The sequence below is a fragment of the Myotis yumanensis genome, unplaced genomic scaffold (assembly GCF_028538775.1).
Source record: "Myotis yumanensis isolate MYYU_CA2020_CCGP unplaced genomic scaffold, mMyoYum1.0.hap1 SCAF_17, whole genome shotgun sequence".
In the NCBI taxonomy this organism is placed as follows: Eukaryota; Metazoa; Chordata; class Mammalia; order Chiroptera; family Vespertilionidae; genus Myotis; species Myotis yumanensis.
Genome location: NW_027223768.1, coordinates 9791218 through 9811962, shown reverse-complemented (window position 1 = coordinate 9811962; position 20745 = coordinate 9791218). Strand labels below are relative to the sequence as shown.

At 43.4% G+C, this 20745-nt stretch overlaps 1 protein-coding gene across 4 annotated transcripts in view; it reads right to left on the bottom strand.

The window, feature by feature from the left end:
- Positions 1-225: 225 nt before the first annotated feature.
- LOC138996253 (transcription termination factor 2-like) overlaps positions 226-20745 on the bottom strand; it is a 37241-nt gene continuing 16721 nt past the window's right edge. For 3 of the 4 annotated variants that reach the window (XM_070397286.1, XM_070397287.1, XM_070397288.1), the window contains 12 exons: positions 19655-19760; positions 17930-18111; positions 17059-17212; positions 16649-16740; positions 13081-13163; positions 12558-12691; positions 11620-11790; positions 9139-9197; positions 8164-8314; positions 7384-7466; positions 6176-6250; positions 226-1167 (listed from right to left, as the gene is read on the bottom strand). In XM_070397286.1, the coding sequence (XP_070253387.1) occupies positions 1023-1167; positions 6176-6250; positions 7384-7466; positions 8164-8314; positions 9139-9197; positions 11620-11790; positions 12558-12691; positions 13081-13163; positions 16649-16740; positions 17059-17212; positions 17930-18111; positions 19655-19760 (1435 nt within the window). In that variant the 3' untranslated portion in view covers positions 226-1022. The other variant, XM_070397289.1, reaches the window with a different exon arrangement.

The following is a 20745-nucleotide window of genomic DNA, read 5'->3' as shown; positions in this document are numbered from 1 at the left end:
TACGAATCTCTAATCTAGAGGCTTTGCAATTCTCTGGGGCCTTGTAATCTTTCATCGGGTCCTCTGCATCCAGTGGGCTGGTAAGGGAAGAAACAGCCTGAAAAATCACTTGCAAAGTTTTAGAGGAAAGATAAAAAAATTACTTGCATCACTTCTGTCCTCATTCCCGGGATGAGAACTCAGTAATATGACCCATGTAACTGCAGTAAAGACTGGCTCTCTGGGTACCCAGGAGGAAAGAAAATGTGGTTTAATGAACACACCATTATGTCTGTTACAATGTCAAACATGTTAGATTATACTAATGACAATACCAATGCTAAATGATACAATGGTATCATTGTAAATCAGCGAGCTAAAACAGAAGACACCTTAATCAATAAGCCAAATTAATTTGGAGCCTGTTATTACACTATCAGGCTCAGAGGAAAAGACTATATACAACCATTAGAAATGCTGTAAATACTGGGTATCTGTAAAAATACAAATACTATAAAAATGATAAAAATGCTAAATTATGCCTCTAATATTATGATACGGCAATACATAATGATGTATAGGGCACCTCTCTGATCTTACCCTGAGAGGGACAAGGGCCTGGAAGTGAGACCACTGCAGAGGAATGGGCGTGAGGTCCACTCTCTGCTTGGCCCATAAAGAGACGGTTACAGGAGCAGCCTCATGGGCAGGAGGAGAGAGATGTTAGAAAGGCAGTAACACTAGGCCCCCATCAGCTGACAAGAGAAAGGCAACAGAGCTCTTACTGAAGCTTCCGCACAACCCTCCCAGAGTTGTTTTCCAAAGTTACCCAGCGCGAAGACATTTTCTTTCATCTGAAGTCAGGTATCGGCTCGCGTCACTCACTCAGTTCTGGGGGTTAGCGTATGCCTCCCTTGAGGAGGGCAGAAGGCGTGATGGTGACATGGAACGCAAGGAGAGGCCAAGGGACCATGGTTAGGCCGTGCTCCCAGACCCTAACACACACCAACAGTGGCACCCTTCTGAGCTCTACAAACAGGCAGTTAGATGCCAAAAAGGACTTTGAGGTCAGCCAAGGTCAGCTCGGTGACAGATTCTCCAGATCCTGATAGAATCTGTTTGGCCAAATCTTTCTTTTTCTCTTGGAGCTGCAAGATCTTCTCTTCCACTGTTTCCTCACAAACAAATCTGAAACACAGACAAGCAAACAATTAGAAACCCAAGGCAGCATATCTAATAATGTGTTCAAACTTCTATTTATGCTTTAGTTTTTAAATGAGGTTCCTTCCTTTCTTAGGTTTGGTTAAGAACTAATATAAGTTTAGGCAACCCAGACAGCCCTGACTAAATATATGTCCATTTAAAATGATGTGACTCAAACTGACTTTTTTATTTCTTTCTGCAGCAGGTAATTGAGAAATGCCAACATGAGTAAAAGATATCCCTGTCCATGAAAGCACAGAGAGCCAGCTTTCACACAAACAGCTCCACCTTGATAAGATGGAAAGGAAGTTTCTGCTAGGCATGTGTGCTGGTTTAAACAGAGTATCTAATTTTGAGGCTAATTCACACTGTCACAGGTTTTACAAACTGAGGAAATGCCACTGTTGTCATTCAATCACGGAACCTCTTCTGATTAAGCATTCCCTATATGCCATGTACTACGCTAAGTGTAGGTATAGAGCGATTAACGTAAGTCTTGCTCTCAAAGAGAACCCAAGAAAAAGAGATAAAAATAAATAATAATAATACCACCCAGAAAGTGCTATGATGGAAGCATGTCCAGTGTGCAAAAGGAGCAAGTACATCTGTCTGGAGTACTGAGGGAGGCTCCACCGAGGAGTTAACTCTCAATGTGTGGATTGGAGGATGAGCAAGGGCTGGCCAGAAGAGGGGGGGGCATCCCTCGAAATGGGAACATATGGAAAACCATGGCTGAGTTGTAGAACATGGCATGTGGGGGGAAGATCTAGTTATCCAGTCTGGCCAGGGCCAAGGTCAAAAGGACTCTACTGCACTGCACTGTAACGGCAGAAGCTCAAGAGGCTGGCGGGGACCAATCATGAGTGGCTCTGTATGTCATGCTAAGAAATTCAGACATGAAAGAGAGAAGGGCAGTGGGGCTGGGAAGGAGGGAATGGTTATAAGAAACATTTTAGAGAATAAAATTAATGGGCTTGGTATATGAAAAGTGAGAATGAGGAGCCTAGTTTCTGGCTCTATGATTAAACAATGATAGTCTTCACAAAGACAAGGAATTCAGAGACTAAATGGCTATGAGGTGGTAGGAAGAAACAATTTCAGTTTGTGAGATTCTGAGTCCTTGGAATATGTAACAGTACTTACTACATAGTGAGTGCTCAATAGGTATGAGTTTTATGAGTTGAATGAGATGAATATATGAGTGAATGAGTAATGGTGAGTATCTGGTCAATCAGATTCAGATACTGATTGGGTCTGGAGTTGAGGGCATCTTGGAACTGAAGATACAGATGTGGGAGTTACTGGAGTCGACAGGATTTTTAGGGGAGGTGCATCCAGAGTGAGAAGAGAGCTCAAGACTGGAAAGCTAACATAATCGCTGTAGTTGGCAAAGTTTGGAATTTACTGGTGCCCTTAGCAAGAGTAATTTCAGTGGAACAAGAGGGTGAAAGTCAGTTGGTAAAGACTGAGGAATGAATGGGAGGTAAGCAAGTAAAGACAGTGATTTCTAATTCTCCAGGAAAGGTGGCCCTGAAATGGAAGGAGAAAAAGAGGTCCATAGCTAGAGGACTGTAGCATCAAGGCAGGTTTCATTGTCTTTAAAGAGAAGGGGGTCCCGAGCAGAGGACTATTCTACAAAATTACTGGCTTGTGTTCTTCAAACATAAAACACAAAAAAGGAGAAACCAAAATGGCGTCATAGGTAAACACCGGAAATTGCTGCCTCCGACAACATCTTCAAAAATACAACAAAAAGACAAAACGGACATCATCCAGAACTACAGGAAGGCTGGCTGAGTGGAAATTCTACAACTAGAAGGAAAGAGAAAAGCACACTGAGACTCAGAGGAGCTGCGGAAGTAAAGTGCAGAGGTACGGAGGCTCAAGTGCACAGGGAAAGGGGCTGGCACCTGAGGAGGCAGCTGTCTTTTTGAATCGGGAGGGAATCACAAGCTCCCAACTGCTCTGAACTCCAGTTCCAGGAAGTCTCTGGGGACCCAGGACTCATACAGGGAGAAACTGGACTGTCTGGTAGCAGGCAGAACTCGGAACTTGAGGGCGGCTTTAACTCAGAGGTGCTTGCAGCAATTACCGGGACACTGAGACTCGGGGCCCCTTAGGGCAGGGCTGAGGATCAGCCATAGCTGCTTGCTCCGCCCTGTTGATTCCAAGATCCGACCCCACCCAGGCTACAGCAGAAGCTTTTGCATATGAATGCCCTAGCCCAGGGGTGGGCAAACTTTTTGACTCCAGGGCCACAATGGCTTCTTAAACTGGACCAGAGGGCCAGAACAAAAGCATGGATGGAGTGTTTGTGTGAACTAATATAAATTCAAAGTAAACATTATTACATAAAAGGGTTACGGTCTTTTTTTTTTTTTTTTTTTAGTTTTATTCATTTCAAACAGCCGTATCCTGCCCGCAAGCCACAGTTTGCCCATGGCTGCCCTAGCCCTTTGCAATCTGAAAATTACCTAACAAATTGCAGCTGGGCCAGACAGACCCAGAACTTCCAAGAGAAGGCCCAAGGCCCCACAGCAGCCTGCATTGCTTCATAGCTGGGCCTCATCTGGGAACCTCCAAACCCCCAAAAAAGGAAGGGGAATCTGCAGATCTCTTCGTAGCTCCTGCTGGGTAGCCTCAGGCAGAGGCTAAATTAGCACCTCCTTAGATCCAAGAGCCAGTGTACCCAGTGGTCAGAGTGGGACCATCCAGATTACAACTCCTCAGATCCATAAGGGACACACTCAGGGAGCAGACTCAGTGAGCACCAAAGCCCCACTGAAGCAAGTCTTGCCCCAGAAGGGTGTCTCCAGCACAGAAGTACTCCCACTGCAGACACAGCTAATTCTCACAGCCAATTAGCCTGGAGGTCAATTCCTCCCAGTGATACCTACAACAATCAAGGCTTAACTACAACAAGACTGTGCACAAAGCCCACAAGGGGGTGCACCAAGAGTATCCACCCCAGGTAATTGGGGAGGCTGAGCCACTGGGCCCTATAGGACATCTAGCACAGAAAGCCACTCTATCAACACAGGGAAGCGTAAAAAATGCGGAGACAAAGAAATAGGTCACAAATGACAGAAATGGAGGAAAGCAAACTACTGGATATAGAGTTCAAAACCACACTTATAAGGTTTTTCAAGAATTTCCTAGAAACCGCCGATAAATTTAGTGAGACCCTAGAGGATATGAAAAAGGACCAACTAGAAATTAAGCATACACTGACTGAAATAAAGAATAATATACAGAGACCCAACAGCAGACAAGAGGATCCCAAGAATCAAGTCAAAGTTTTGAAATACAAAGAAGTAAAAAACACCCAACTGGAAAAGCAAAAAGAAAAAAGAATCCCAAAATATGAAGATAGTGTAAGGAGCCTCTGGGACAACTTCAAGCGTCCCAACATCTGAATTATGGGGGTGCCAGAAGATGAGAGAGAGCAAGATATTGAAAACCTATTTGAAGAAATAATGACAGAAAACTTCCCCTACCTGGTGAAAGAAATAGACTTACAAGTCCAGGAAGCACAGAGAACCCCAAACAAAAGGGATCCAAAGAGGACCACACCAAGACACATCGTAATTAAGATGCCAAGAGCAAAAGACTAAGAGAGATTCCTAAAAGCAGCAAGAGAAAAACAGTCAGTCACCCAAAAGGGAGTACCCATACGACTGTCAGCTGATTTCTCAACAGAAACTTTGCAGGCCAGAAGGGAGTGGCAAGAAATATTCAAAGTGATGAATACCAAGAACCTACAACCAAGATTACTTTATCTAGCAAAGCTATATTTCAGAACTGAAGGTCAGATAAAGAGCTTCACAGATAAGTAAAAGCTAAAGGAGTTCATCACCACCAAACCAGCATTATATGAAACGCTGAAAGGTATCCTTTAAGAAGAGGAAGAAGAAAAAGGTAAAGATAAAAATTATGAACAACAAATACATATCTACCAACAAGTGAATCTAAAAATCAAGTGAATAAAAAATCTGATGAACAGAGTAAACTGGTGAATATAATAGAACCAGGGGCATGGAAAGGGAGTGGACTGACAATTCTTGGGGGGAAAGGGGTGTGGGGGTGCAGGAAGAGACTGGACAAAAATCGTACACCTATGGATGAGGACAGCGGGAGGGGTAAGGGCAGAGGGTGGGGTGAAAACTTGGTGGAGGAGAGCTATGGGGGGAAAAAAGAGGAACATCTGTAATAATCTGAACAATAAAGATTTAATTAAAAAACAAACAAACAAACAAACAAAAAAACGAACCTGACTGTTACAATCAGAGAAAAAAAACAACACACACACACAAAAAAACTGAGATATTGTTCCACATAAAAGAAGAGTCATGACAACAGAATGCTACATAGGATCTACGATTTTCCTTTGCAGAGAAGACATTGAAACAAGTGGCAAAACAGAATAAAGTCCATAGCTCAGGTATTATATCAGGAGTACATTGTTAACGGCCAGATTTTGACCATTTTATTGTGGTTGTGTAAAAAAAAAGTCCTTATTTTTAGAAAATGCACAGTAAAGTAGTTAGGGATAAATAAGCACCATGCCTGCAACGTACTCTCAAATGGTGCAGAAAAAAGTTTGCATGTACATGTACACACACACACACACACAGGATTTTTTTGTATTATTCTTGTAAGAATTCTTGCATTTTTTATATGTCTGAAATTATGTCAAAATAAAAGTTATAAGCAGGAGAGGGAGAGAGAGGGTCGTTTCATGGGCTGCCCTGACTGAGCTAAGGCTCACTACTCTAGACAGCTTGCTCTTCTTTGCAGAGGCCAATTCCAAGGTCATCCTCCAATTACCGGTGTTCCCTTCCTGACTGTGAGTCCAAGGAGGGATGTGCCTCAGTAGCATCATTAGTAAAACGATCACCAAATACTTTACATTCAATTAAAATACTACCCAAGAAAGACTGGCACGAAAGCAGAACTTGGGGAAGGTCCTAGGTCTTGGGAGACCCGTACTTACCTGTGTATGACAACATCTTTCTGCTGTCCTATTCGATAAATTCGGGCACAAGCATGATCTTCAAGTGAGGGGTTCCTGGTAGAAAAGAGGTAAAGCTCAAAGGCACAGACAGCCTAGGCCAGGGCAGCCAACTCCATAGGCAAATCCAGCCCACAGCCTGACTTTGGTATGGCTCTTTAGCAAAAAATGGTTGTTAGAGCTTTAAAGGGTTGTAAAAACAAGCAAAAGCCCATAGTGAAGAATATGCAACAGAGACCTATGCAGCCTTCAAAGCCTAAAATAAATACTATCTGGCCTAAACTATATACAGAAAAAGCTTGCAGATCCCTGTCCTGGCTATACTGGCCTCAGACAGTGTGGTGTCAGATATTTCCTGCTCTCTAATGAGAAACTGGGGTCACTGCTAATAGTGACTCAGCATTATCATCAGTTCAAACAGTAACAGAGGTGGAACCAACATTCAAATTCGGTCCCTAACTAGCTGGGGGACCCTGGGCAAGTCATCTAATCTCAACCCTCTACATTCCTGGCTGCTACCTGGAAACGTGAGAGCTGAATACCTTCCTTAACTTTCATATTCTGTGATTCAACTGCCAGAGAATTAGACCCACGTGCAGCAATCCCTGGCTGGGATAAACGGAAAACCAAAAGCTGGGAATAATTATGACACTTTCTCCTGACAACACATACTCATTTATCTTATTTCCGGGAAAGGTGCTTGCTATTATGCTCCTGGTGTTGACACTACGTGGGAGGCCAAGGGCGACGTGTTAAGTGTAGTCCTAACATAATTAGAAAATCCCTCCCCCGTTTCCTTTTAGACAGAGTAATGCTGCTCCCTCTTTTCCAGGGTTGAGAGTTCCCTGGAGGTCAACACCTATGTCTGAAATATGGTATTTTGAAGAGTCAGAACTGAGGGACGCAAGTCTTAGGTCTTAGTCGTAGGAAAAGCCTTGCTCCCAGTTTCCATGGAAACAGACGTCAGAATAACAATAAAGTGAATGGAATATTTTCAGTAGCATTTGCAGCCTTGGTAGTCAGGGATTCAGGGCTGTCCACTAGCCCTGCATCTCCACACATGTGTGCAGCGGCATCTCCCTAACACTGATAGAGCCGAGTCAACAAAGAACACAGGCCCTGCTGCCCCTCCAGCCTGCTGGTCCCCGGCTCTGCTGTGAAACTCAAGAAAAATCCAGAACTGTTGTTACCAGTGCATATCCAGAAGAAAAAGGTGGTTTCCTCCAATCAGGTTTAGACCAATACCTCCAGCCAAAAGAGAGATGAGCATGACCTACAAAAGAAAACACATCAGTAACTCCATGTAATACACGCTCCTCTGTCTCAGGTCAAGGTCAGCATCAGTACAGAGCAGCACCGAGTTCCTATCAAATTTCCTTCTGCTGCCGTAAATGCACTATTTTGAAACTGTGAAATGCCCCACCTTTAAGAAAATTCTCATTTCACAGTTTTTTGGTGAGTGAATCTCAAAACATTGTGTGCCTGACAAAATATACAAGTACTACACTCTAGAGGACTGGGGGTGGCTAGCTCAATACACTTCCCTTTAACCAGATTCAGTCTATCCCATCCGTCTCTGCACCCCCACCCTCAGCACCTCTATGATCCTCCTGTCACTCACAAATGCTTTCCAAAGTCTTACTATCAATCATCAGATGCCTCGTTCTTCCACTTCCTCCCATATTTCCTCATCTCCAAATCCTACCCATTTTTTAAGACTTGCCTCCTCCACAGAGCTTCTCTTGAACCTACCCAGTTCTGCTCTCCCTCTCCTTTTAGCCCTCATATTTTATTCTCTTTAGAGTATCTGCATACTTTGATATGTACCCCATAAATGTCTAATGAATTTAAATGACCTGGAGGGATCAAAGCTATGAGTATATTTAAATTGAGCTGCTACATTAGAATTCTCTGTATAACTGAGAAAAATTTGCTCTTAATTATATAACTCTGATGTGACCAGCTCATACCTGGGGGTGCTTGGAGTTGTTAAATGCCTCTACCAAGTCCATTTTCTCTTCGTGGCTGACAAAGCAATTGATGGTGGCGTGGGTCAGTTTGTGCCTCGTCAGGTGAAAGGCTACAACCTTCAGCATGTTGGTCCACTGAGAGACAATGACACTGGAAGGAAGGATAAAACAACCCCCCAAACAGATTAAACTCACCTGCAGCCTGTCATGCCCCTGTGAGTCTTAAGATTCAATTGTCATGTGGAAGAGGAAAGGCCTTCTGTTACCTACAGGGGAAAGGCATATGCTTAGGTCACATTTTAAGATTATATGTGGATAAATAGATAAATTGTGACATGGTAAAAAAGATTATAATGCTCCAGATCCAGCCTATGATCTATCTGGCACTGAATGAAGTGAGGATACAGTGATGACTAGACTCAGGTAAGCACTGCAGCCTCCTACTATTTGGGGGTCGAGTGCTCACCCAGAGGAGCTCTGTGGTCCTGCAGAGAGGGACCCGTCACCAGTCAGAATAACAAGCTGCTAGGACTTCTCTGCTCCCCTCATCCAGCCCCCTCTATCCTGTGTTAATTAGAGTTTAAAGTTTTTAGATAAAAATATTTCACATATACAAATGCAGGTTTACAACATACACATAAGTTGAAACAAACAGCAAATGGACTCCCGGCCTGCTCACACAGTTCTCCCTCCCTTTTGCATCTGTTACCCTTGATTTTCTTCAGATACTGCTCTACTTTTAAACACTTCTCAGAGGCTTAGCTTTCTCTGGTCCTCCAGGGACTTCCTTTCTAATCAGTGCCACAAATACTTTAATTAGAAATCAGGGGGAAGTTGGGCTATAACGTCAGTGCTTTCTGCTGAATATGGCTCAAGGTCCTTGATATAAAAAAACTTAGATTTGCAACTATCAGCAATACCAAACTTTCTTGCTTAATTACAAGTAATACCTGGATAATGAGATAACACATTTACCTCTTTTGAGTCCCTGAATTTCTTCGGATTGCCTCCAATTCTGCCAACAGAGATGAAATCTGGAAAAGGTTACATTAACATATGTAGCTTAAGAACTCTTCTCATTGTCCCTCTCCAGAATTACTGAGCGGCACCTGGATGGCCTCTCTGCTTGGTCTGACCCTCTCTACCCCACTCTCGTCTCTGCAGCAAGACAGCTATTTCTAAAATGTCAGCGTGTCACTTCCCTCCCGGGCTCAGGCCCCTTGAGTGGCTCCCCCCTGAGGATAAAGCCCAAGCTCTGTACACTGATCCTGGCTGCTCTGACCTCTGCTTCCAGCTCCAGCTGCATCTCTCACTATGCCCTCCCCAAGCGACACTCTAGTCATATGAAAATTCTTCCTTCGCCAAGCCATGCTTTGTCTCATCTTTGTCCGTTCTGTTCCCCGTCAGCTTAATGTCACTTCTTCTTGAAGGTCTTCCCTAGCCCCCAAAGTATGGGTCAGGTGCCCACTGCCTACGTGCTACCACAGCACATTTTGTTTCAATCACCAAGATCTTCTTCATGCTATATATTCATTGCTCACTTAATCATCTCTTGCTTCCATAACTTGATATGCTCCAAGGAGGCAGAGCCAGTGTATGTCTGGTTCACTTCTGTACCCCTAGCACATGACTAGACCAGAGAAGGTACCATCCTAACATTTGGGGAAGAAGGTAAAAAGCTTTTCCCCAATTGAAGGCCTGCTCCAAATGTTGTTGAAGGAGAGGATGTGTCTGGACTGAGGAACACTTGCTAAAGCGTCCAAACAAGCTCTCTGGTTATTTGTCAAATTTGAGTCCACAGGGGACCAGCCACTAAGAACACGTGGGCAGGACTTTGGACAGCAGCTCAGTGCATTCCTCCTGACTGCTAATGTGAATGACCTTGCAAAAGCCTCCGAAGGGCCCCAGAGGTCATCCCCAGAATGATGGAGGAGGAAGAAAATTAGACCAGGAACCAGGAGACGAAGAAATTCCTTACTCTGCCGCCACATGACTGTATCACTTTGGAACTCCCCGTTACGAGTTCAGATTCTACATCAGTAAAAAACTGGGCTGAGCCAGATGAATTCTGAGGTCCCTCAGCGCCTACACTCTACACCATGGTTATAGCAGTGACCTGTAGAGGCCCCCACACGTGCTGACGCCGGGCAGGAAAGGAGTCACAGGACCGTACCATTTTGAATCAGTAGGAAGAAAAAAGCAGGTACGTGAAGTGTGTGGTATCTTGGCAACTCGAGGTTCTAGAAAGTGCTCTGATTGCCATGTGAAAAGAATGGCCACAAGTATTTTGAGAAAACTCTTGAGAGCAGGATTCATGGTCCATGTGCTGGGGTCGAATCCCAGTGACATTCTGCCTGAGCTAACTCCCTTCCCTTCATAGAGCAACCTCAGTGGTGTGAGCTATTGCTAATGGGCTTATGCTAAGAAGCCTTGTGAATAAACATTACCCGAGTTTAGACAAGGAACACAAATTATTAGGAATGTAAGTTTTAACCCAATCACAAACTCTGAAGGTGCCAGGACAGGAAGTCTGGCCACATATGGCACTCTTCTTATGTCTCTCTTTATTAGTGGTAAAGACCCAGGTAAATATTTTAAAATTTTAATTAAAAGTATTCTTTTTTTTTTTTTTTTTTTAATATATTTTATTGATTTCTTACAGAGAGGAAGGGAGAGAGATAGAAAGCCAGAAACATCGATGAGAGAGAAACATCGATCAGCTGCCTCCTGCACACCTCCCACTGGGGATGTGTCCGCAACCAAGGCACATGCCCCTGACCGGAATCGAACCTGGGACTCCCCAGTCCGCAGGCCGACGCTCTATCCACTGAGCCAAACCGGTTTCGGCTAAAAGTATTCTTAAGTAACACCATTTCCTTGGCAGTGACCGCCTTTCTAGTTACGTTTTAAAGAAGCCTTTGAAGAAAGAGGTTGAGGCTAGCAGTGGGCGTGAGATGAAAGGCAGGGCTCAAGTTGCAGCGCCTCTCAGCCTTCCTCTAACAGAGCTCTCCGCCTTAAAGAGCTCTAATGAGCAGAACAGAATGACTGATGGAGATAGGAGGCCGTGTGGGAAACACTAGCGCAGATGGAAGCCTTTCAACAAGTCAGAGCCATTGGCACTCAGATGTATTACACAGCCTCTAGGGTCCAGCTTTTGTTGTTTCCCTTTAAAGCTGTCCCAAAACAAACTGCTCGCTCACTGTGGCCCTGTCCCAGCGTAAACCTGATAGGCTTCTTTCCCAGTAATCCATGACCGAAAAGCTGCCTTCATGCCTGGGCTGGCCCACTATCTAACGTTAGTTTTATTTGTGAAATAAAATTAGAATTTAAGACTGGAGGGAGAATTTGACCAGCTAAAATCGAACAGTTCTAGCTCTGCCAAAAAAGGACTGTACCCTCTTGGACAAATGTGTGAGGAGGCCAACTCTGTCCGCCAGAATAGAGGCGACAAAGTACCTTGGTGCTCTCTCTCGTGTCTTCAAATAGCTCCACCTTGAAGCACTCGCCATTCAGGGAAACAGTGGCAGACGGCTCTGAGTTCTGGAGTTCGGACAGGGTCAGAGCGCTGAGCTGATCCTCCAGGGAAAGGAGCAGGCCTTCGCTCTTCAATTCTGTCGGATCCAGGGCCTGGGCAGGAGACAGACGGGATGGGAGCAGGTGGGCACGGAGGTGGCAAGCCACAGGACTTGCCAATGACTGGTAACCCTCCACACAGCAAAATGTTTTCTCATTGATCATCAGTAGCTCCTCAGAGACACCACGATTAAAAATGTAATTTTGCAAGTTTTTTCACCAGATTGAAGATAAATCAAATAACGAAACTTTTTAGTGAGTTGCCAGATAGATCACATGACATTCTTTTTCCCCCAGCTGAGATAGTACAGTAAATTAAGGTACTGTTAATCAAGATACATTACAACTACTCCTCAAAAAAATAAAACACTCCTCTTAATTATGGATGTACCTCTCTCAAACATAAAGGCAACTTTTCCAATTGTATGAATACTTGAGTTTTCATAACTAGACCTAAAAGTCCTACTGCCTAAAGGCAGGAAAAAAAAGTAACTAAATTAGCTTTATGACATCCTAAAATACCAAAGTATTCATAAATGGTTTCCTTCTTAACAAAATGCTATTTTCCATTCTTTGTAAAAAGCTTATTTAAAACAAATCAAAAAATAAAAACTGTTCTCAACACCATGGGAATTATCAAGATCAATAAAAATTCATGTAAAACAAAGTAAAATAAAGAAGCACCCTCTTTTCTGCCCCACCAAAAACCAAAGACATACCCAAACCCTATTTTCCTTGGTCCAGCAGACTAGGTCCCAGATGCAGAAAGACAGGAATTTCCTGGCAGCCCTTCTGGGCACAAAGCTAAAGGCTTTTCTTACCGACTTTAGCAAAGAGAGATGACAGCAACACTGGCGGAGTCTCAACAACTGTGACAATATGTAGTTGGTGCTGGATCGCTGTGAGTCTGTGGCCACAGAGCGTGCAGGCCCACTAGACCCAAACTCCTGTGCCACTTCAGGAGGGAAAACAAACCACAGGAAACAGTAAGGGCTTAAAACAGAGGTATGAGGACGAATCAAGAACTAAGTGATGCTATTTTAAATTTCTTTGATCTGAGGCTCAATGATATTAGTTGTAACACTTCTATACCAAATAAGCCAAATGAAATGCTGGTTTTCTTTACTGACCTACTTATATTTAATAGATCAGAGTCTGGAAATAATTAAAAAGAAGCTTAGGTCACCAGGACTGATGTTTACAGATCAATATATACACTATGGTTTGAGGTTCCCGGCTAAGGTCAAATCTCTGATACCAAGAATACACAACATCCCACTGCAGTAATTTTATGAATCTAACTGCACACTGTCATTAGTTATGTATGAGTGCCCCACTGCTTACCTCTACTGAATGAATTATCAGGGCTTCGACCAGACTGATTATCCCCACTTTCCTGTCTTTGTAGAACGGATTGTAGAGCTGATCTGCCTCAGATCAAAAAAGAAAATGCACATATAATGTTCGCTACAACTAAATAGGTTTACAATGGCCACCGCTTAACTGTGCTTGCAATAGCACCTTGAAAAACTATAAAGGTGGACTTGCTAATGATGTCAGGCTTATAGCAAGCACTGGCCCAAAGGCAATGAAAAATAACTATTGAAAACCCCCAAAATGATTTTAAAATAATAAATATCAATGAAAAATGTTAGAATATTAAATGTTAATATGTAATACACTGACATGATATTAATTACTATAATATTTTATTGATATTATTTATTGATGAATACTAATAAATATGAGGTATACAAAGAGGAAAAAAAACACATTTATGCTGGAAGTGAGAGGTAGTGGGAGAGTAAATCTGGAGTCAGGGAAGGAGAAGGGTTTTACAGAAAGTGCAAAGACCAGATGACAAGGATTACGGAGCAGTTTTTTGTTTTTAAGTTCCAATGAGATGCTGGGTAACAGGTCAAAGGTCAAAGAGATAACTTCCCAACATGGCCCCTCGAGGACCAGATGACCTGGTGCAGTGACCATACCCTAGCACAGTGATGGTGAACCTTTTGTGCTCGGCGTGTCAGCATTTTGAAAAACCCTAACTTAACTCTGGTGCTGTGTCACATTTTTTTATATTTGCAACCATAGTAAAACAAAGATTTATATTTTTGATATTTATTTTATATATTTAAATGCCATTTAACAAAGAAAAATCAACCAAAAAAAATGAGTTCGCGTTGTCACCTCTGACACGCGTGTCTCAGGTTCGCCATCACTGCCCTAGTACTTCTGTGCAAGGAAGCCAATGAAGAGCAGCTTCAAAAGCCGTCAATGTCAGTGAGACAAAGGTGAGCTGGGGAGGGGGTAAGGAGCAAGACAGGGAGATTATAAAAAAGGAACAGGAAACCAAGATGGCGGCATAGGTAAACACGGGAAATTGCTGCCTCACACAACCACTTCAAAAATACAACTAAAAGACAAAACGGACATCATCCAGAACCACAGGAAGGCTGGCTGAGTGGAAATTCTGCAACTAGAAGGAAAGAGAAAAGCACACTGAGACTCAGAGGAGGTGCGGAAGTAAAGTGCGGAGGTACGGAGGCGCACATGGAAAGGGCTGGCAACTGAGGACAGAGTTCTCTTTTTCAACCGGGAGGGAGTCGCAAGCTCCCGACTGCTCTGAACTCCAGTTCTGGGCGAGTCTCTGGGGACCCAGACTCATACGGGGAAAAACTGGACTGCCTGGCATCAGTCGGAACTCGAGGGTGGCTTTCTCTGAGGTGCTTGCAGCAATTATCAGGCCTCTTAGGGTAGGACTGAGGATCAGCCAAAGCTGTTTGCTCCGCCCTACTGATTCCCTGAGACCCCGCCCCAAGCTGTGCAAGGAAGCTTTTGCATATGAAAGGCCTGGCCCTTTGCAATCTGAAAATTACCTAACAAACTGCAGCTGGGTCAGAGAGACCAAGAACTTCCAAAAGAAGGCCCAAGGCCCCACAGCAGGTTGCATTGCTTCATAGCTGGGCCTCATCTGGGCACCTCCAAAACCCAAACAAAGAAGAGCAACCTGCAGCTCTCTCCATAGCTCCTGCTGGGTAGCCTCAGGCAGAGGCTAAATTAGCACCTCCTTAGATCCAAGAGCCAGTGTACCCAGTGGTCAGAGTGGGACCATCCAGATTACAACTCCTCAGATCCATAAGGGACACACTCAGGGAGCAGACTCAGTGAGCACCAAAGCCCCACTGAAGCAAGTCTTGCCCCAGAAGGGTGTCTCCAGCACAGAAGTTCTCCCACTGCAGACACAGCTGATTCTCACAGCCAATTAGCCTGGAGGTCAATTCCTCCCAGTGATACCTACAACAATCAGGCTTAACTACAACAAGACTGTGCACAAAGCCCACAAAGGGGTGCACCAAGAGTGTCCACCCCAGGTAATTGGGGAGGCTAAACCACTGGGCCCTATAGGACACCTAGCCTACAAGGCCACTCTATCAACACAGGGAAGGGTAAAAAATGCGGAGACAAAGAAACAGGTCACAAATGACAGAAATGGAGGAAAGCCAACTACTGGATATAGAGTTCAAAACCACACTTATAAGGTTTTTCAAGAATTTTCTAGAAACCGCTGATAAATTTAGTGATATCTTCAAGAAATCTAGGGAGACCCTCGAGGATATAAAAAAGGACCAACTAGAAATTAAGCATACACTGACTGAAATAAAGAATATTATACAGAGTTTCAACAACAGACTAGAGGATTGCAAAAATCAAGTCAAAGATTTGAAATACGAAGAAGTAAACACCCAACTGGAAAAGCAAAAAGAAAAAAGAACCCCAAAATATGAAGATAGTGTAAGGAGCCTCTGGGACAACTTCCAAGCGTACCAAGATCCGAATTATGGGGGTGCCAGAAGATGAGAGAGAGCAAGATATTGAAAAACTATTTGAAGAAATAATGACAGAAAACTTCCCCTACCTGGTGAAAGAAATAGATTTATAAGTCCAGGAAGTGCAGAGAACCCCAAACAAAAGGAACCCAAAGAGGATTACACCAAGACACATCATAATTAAAATGCCAAGAGCAAAAGACAAAGAGAGAATCTTAAAAGCAGCAAGAGAAAGAAAGCCAATTACCTACAAGGGAGTACCCATACGACTGTCAGCTGATTTCTCAACAGAAACTAAGCAGGCCAGAAGGGAGTGGCAAGAAATATTCAAAGTAATGAATAGCAAGAACCTACAACCAAGATTACTTTACCCAGCAAAGCTATCATTCAGAATTGAAGGTCAGACAAAGAGCTTCACAGATAAGAAAAAGCTAAAGGAGTTCATCACCACCAAACCAGTATTATAAGAAATGCTGAAAGGTATCCTTTAAGAAGAGGAAGAAGAAAAAGGTAAAGATACAAATTATGAACAACAAATACACATCTATCAACAAGTGAATCTAAGAATCAAGTGAATAAATAATGTGATGAACAGAATAAACCGGTGAATATAATAGAATCAGGGGCATAGAAAGGGAGTGGACTGACTATTCTCAGGAAGTGGGGGGGGGGGGGGGGGGTAACGGGATATGGGGGGTGCCGGAAGAGACTGGACAAAAACCGCACACCTATGGATGAGGACAGTGGGGGGAGGTAAGGGCTGAGGGTGAGGTGGGAACCGGGTGGAGGGGAGCTATGGGGGGAAAAAAGAGGAACAACTGTAATAATCTGAACAATAAAGATTTAATTTAAAAAAAAAAAAAAAAGAAATGACACGGGTCACTTCCATGGATGTGCCATTGCTAAAAAATAAAAATTAAAAAAAAATAAAAAATAAAAATAAAAATAAAAAAGGAACAGGTATCCGCCTTATCAATAACATCATAAATACAGTTTGAGAAGACTCAACACTCGACTCACTGCCAAGCCAAGGACAGAAAAGCAACAGTACATGTGAGAAGGTGCTTCTTCCTGGCACACACCTTGATCTTGCAAAAAGGACACTATAAACAGTCTCTTCCTCTTCAGAAAGCTTTAAACGGTGCAACTGAAATTTACGCTGGGGCAGCACCACCTGGGAAAATAAAGGGAAAAAGCAGCTGGGATGAAGTTACAGAAATTAACTGAATATTCGAGTAAATTCCCAGAGTTGACACTGGAAGTCTAGTCAAGGCTGGACAGCAGCCTCCACCCTTCCCTAAAAGTAGGGCTGCTAACACACAGCACGGCAGGGTTGCTGGGACACAGGTGCAGGACAGCAACCCAGGGCTCTGCCCTGGAAAGTGGGATTCAGAGGATCCCGAAGCAAAGCAGATGGCTGTTCAACCCAAGACAGGGACATAGTCCCCATCCTCCCCTAGCCTCCCGCTCAGACACACATAAATGAGATTACCAAGGGCTTGCCGGTGGAGTCCAGCTGGTCTTTTGTTCTCTGTAGCAAAAGGCTCCTGGTTAAAATACTTAACCGTTCACCTCCTTCCTTTGTACCATTGTCAAACTGGCTCTTCCACAGACTGAACTCATCAAATGGAGAACAACGGAGAAATCTTTTTTGTTGGGAAGAAGGACATAGAAAGAAGGAAAAGTATGGGAGGATAGAATAAAGGTTCAAAGAAAAACATCAGATGAAAAACAAATCAGATTTTGTTACATCTGCCATCGCATCATTTTAAAAAGTGAATGTCATAGTAAAGCTCTGCTAGACAGATCAAAAGGACCTAGGCCAACAACGAAAATCACATTATAAAACTGTGAACTTTCCCATTAACACATTGTCTGTATCGTCACAACAGGACATGTAACCAATAGCCAGAATTTATTTCTAAAGCTTAAAAGGCTAGCAAAGAAATTCCATATACTCTTACAGGCTGACTTTAATAAAAGCAAGTATTTTAAAATCAGCATTCTTTTCTGTTTGCTTCAAATAAATTGTAGTTCTATCCCCAGGTCATATGCTTTAAAGCAGAAATAGCCCAAAACATTCACTGGACTGAAGAAAGGTGGTTTTGTTTCCTTTAATTTAATCTGTTTTATATTTTTCCATATATATTGGCTAAATGTAATCAAAGTCCCATATCAGCCAGTCAATCAACTGGTTATTTTTCTCATAAATATTAACTCTTTTGCCCTTGAAAGGTTGAGAGGCTTGCCATCTGTTACATGAGATAACCAGGCGTACACCAGAGCTTTACCATGAGATACGAAATAATTAGGAAGGTTACCGACAGGGTTCACGTTTACAGAATTCCAAAGAGTTTACTCACTTGAGCAGTGAATACATGTCCAACAGGTTGTTCTGAATGGGGGTTCCAGTGACGGCCCAACGGGCACGAGCCTGCAGCTTACACACGGCTATGGAAGTCTGCACGTAGGGGTTCTTGACATAGTGAGCCTCATCCAGGACGATTCGGGCCCAGACAATGCGAAGCAAAGGTGTTGTGATACCCTGGAAGAAACACCAGTGAAACCAACAACAGTACGAGAAAACGCGTACGTCTTCACGAAGGTAAGGGGAGACAACAAACAAGTGGTCCTCCACTGAAGACCCATCTGACCTTCAAGTTTGAGGCACACTGAAATAAGCATTAAGCTTAACAAACCGAGAGTGGAAACTCTCAATGGGTCCAAATAGACAAGTCACTTGAGTGCCCCAGTCCTTGAGCTCAAGAATAAAATGTTTTCTAATATGAGTTTTCCTTTATTCTTTCAATCCACTTTTGAGCAATGGCTATGGGTCAGGACTTCACTACGTATTCATTCATTCGATAAAATATTTACTAAATTTACAAAAAAATCACTGAAAACTTACTAAAAGTCAACTTTCATATGTGAGATACTAAGCCATACAAAGGGACAGTTCCTACCCTCAGAAAGCTCACAATCCAGAGAAAAGCAAGCACCAAGATAACTACATACAACACAGTGAGTGTATAATAAGCCCCCCTGCATCCTTCAGCACATGACATTGGGACCCAGTCTTGTTCACTCTGTACCCATAATACCCGAGACAGCAGCTCAGTATTTGCTGGATAAATGGAGTGCTGTCACACAAGCATAAGAGACACATTTAACCAAACAGGAGGCAAAGCATTCCACTGAGAGTGAACAAAGGCACAAGAGGGTGGCAAAGCAGCACACGTGCCTTGTTATGGCTGAGCAAGGGGGGGCCACAGGGAGGGTTGGTGTGTAGGTGAAAAGGGACATGCAAGCAGGGCAAGGTCATAAAAGCCTAAAATATCATGTAAAAAAAATTAAGGTTTTATCCTAAAAGCAATGAGGAACCACTGAGGAATCTGCAAAAAGGCAGAGTTGGTCATCAAATGTGTCCATTCCAGAGGTCTCCCCAAATACAGAATCTGTGACTCTTCTATTGTAAAGACATATGTTAAAGAGGAGTTCCTGGAACAACACCGTATTTTCAGGACAAAAAGAGCCCCTTAGTCACTTAAGCAATAAAGCCTCCGCCCTAGACAACTGCGACGATCCTGAGTGCAGAGCAAACATCTGGGTTTTCGCTGGTTATCATTTAGCCTCTGGCCCATGTGTAGCCTTATTATTTCAACCCCTTTTCCTGAGAGTTGGAGAGGGGCAGGGAATGATAGCCTAATACCAAAATATTAGTCCTAAAGTACCAGTCTTCACACCAAATATAAAACATATCCTTAGAGGATATCTCACAGATTCTAAAGTAAAAATTGCAACAAGTGAGGTTTTCCTATCATCATGTGATGACCACCACAACTGTGATGTAGTTATCATTCTTTCTTTAAAAAACAAACAGCTAAAACTGTGCCAAGCCTCACCCTTTATCACTGAGGAGGTGGTCTAGAATAAAAGAGGGGACAGAGAGCGCTTCGTTTCCACAGGTGGGCCGGCTAGGACACTCCTGACCTCACAGGAGGGTACCTCTGCTCTCTCTGATGCTGTGACAAGACTGAGCGAAAGGAGTTGGGGTCCCCCTCTCCTTCCCTGGCAGCCCCCAGCCTCACCTCCTCACTGAGGTTTGTGCCCGGGATCAGTCCCTCTTCCTTCTCCGTGGGGATCTCTTTGGCCACAAGTCTATAGCTGGTGATGACGATGTCATACGTAGAGAGGCTGTGTAGATATAACGTGAAGCAAATGGTAAACCCCCTGTGTCTGATAATGAGAAGCAGAGCTGATCTCTTCATAAAAATGCCTATCGCTGGATGGACAGACAGCAGAATTCATTCATTTATGCCTTCATCAACACACGTGATTCTGGAGAGGTAAACTTGACTCAACTGGCTTCCTTCCCTCTTCCCCCCTCTGATCATTTCTAGTCTACTCACTATAACAAGAACAGCCTCCCTCTTCCCATCCAATGAGTCATAAAGGAGAACCAGCTGGGCTCATATTAACCTTCATATCTGGCCTGTACAGAATGTTGGGAACTAACATTTAGTAATGACTTGACACAGGTGATGCTACAGTCCCAGGGAAGTAGAGATTCTCAAAGCAGTTTGCCTTTCATCAAGGATGCTTTCTCCTCTTTGTTCTACAATGGACTTCAAAAACCCATTGATCTAGCTTTGACATGTGGGTATAATCACGCTGTAACTTTCAGTTTACCTTGCCTACACTCTTTACATGTAAAGATTCTTAATGAAAGGCACAAATTTTTCCCAAAGCAGCTTAATAATGTGAGCCTGAGAGAACGTGCATAAATACCTTTGATAAAAATGATATGTGTAATTCAGAGAGGCAGCAAGGACTCCAGGTGGCCTTAGCATCATATAAAGTATAACTGAGAATGATTCCAATCAGTCCACTAGCACACTCTGAATACCAAACCAGGTATGACCAAAGTGCAAACCAATGAGATGCAATTTATTTCTAAATAAAGGCAGGCCACTCACAGCACTCTCTGCCGGAGAAGCATGCAGGCCTGCCCGCTGCTGCCCCAATGCCCTGTTGGCTGAAGGGACTCTCAGTCACAAGAATTGGTGCATTATATAGGGGTCACCAATCTGGCAATTTACCCCTGAAAGACCACTGCCCTGTTCTTTAGGGGATAAAAGATTCACTATCAGAGGAGGGAGAGAAGTGGAAACAAATCCAT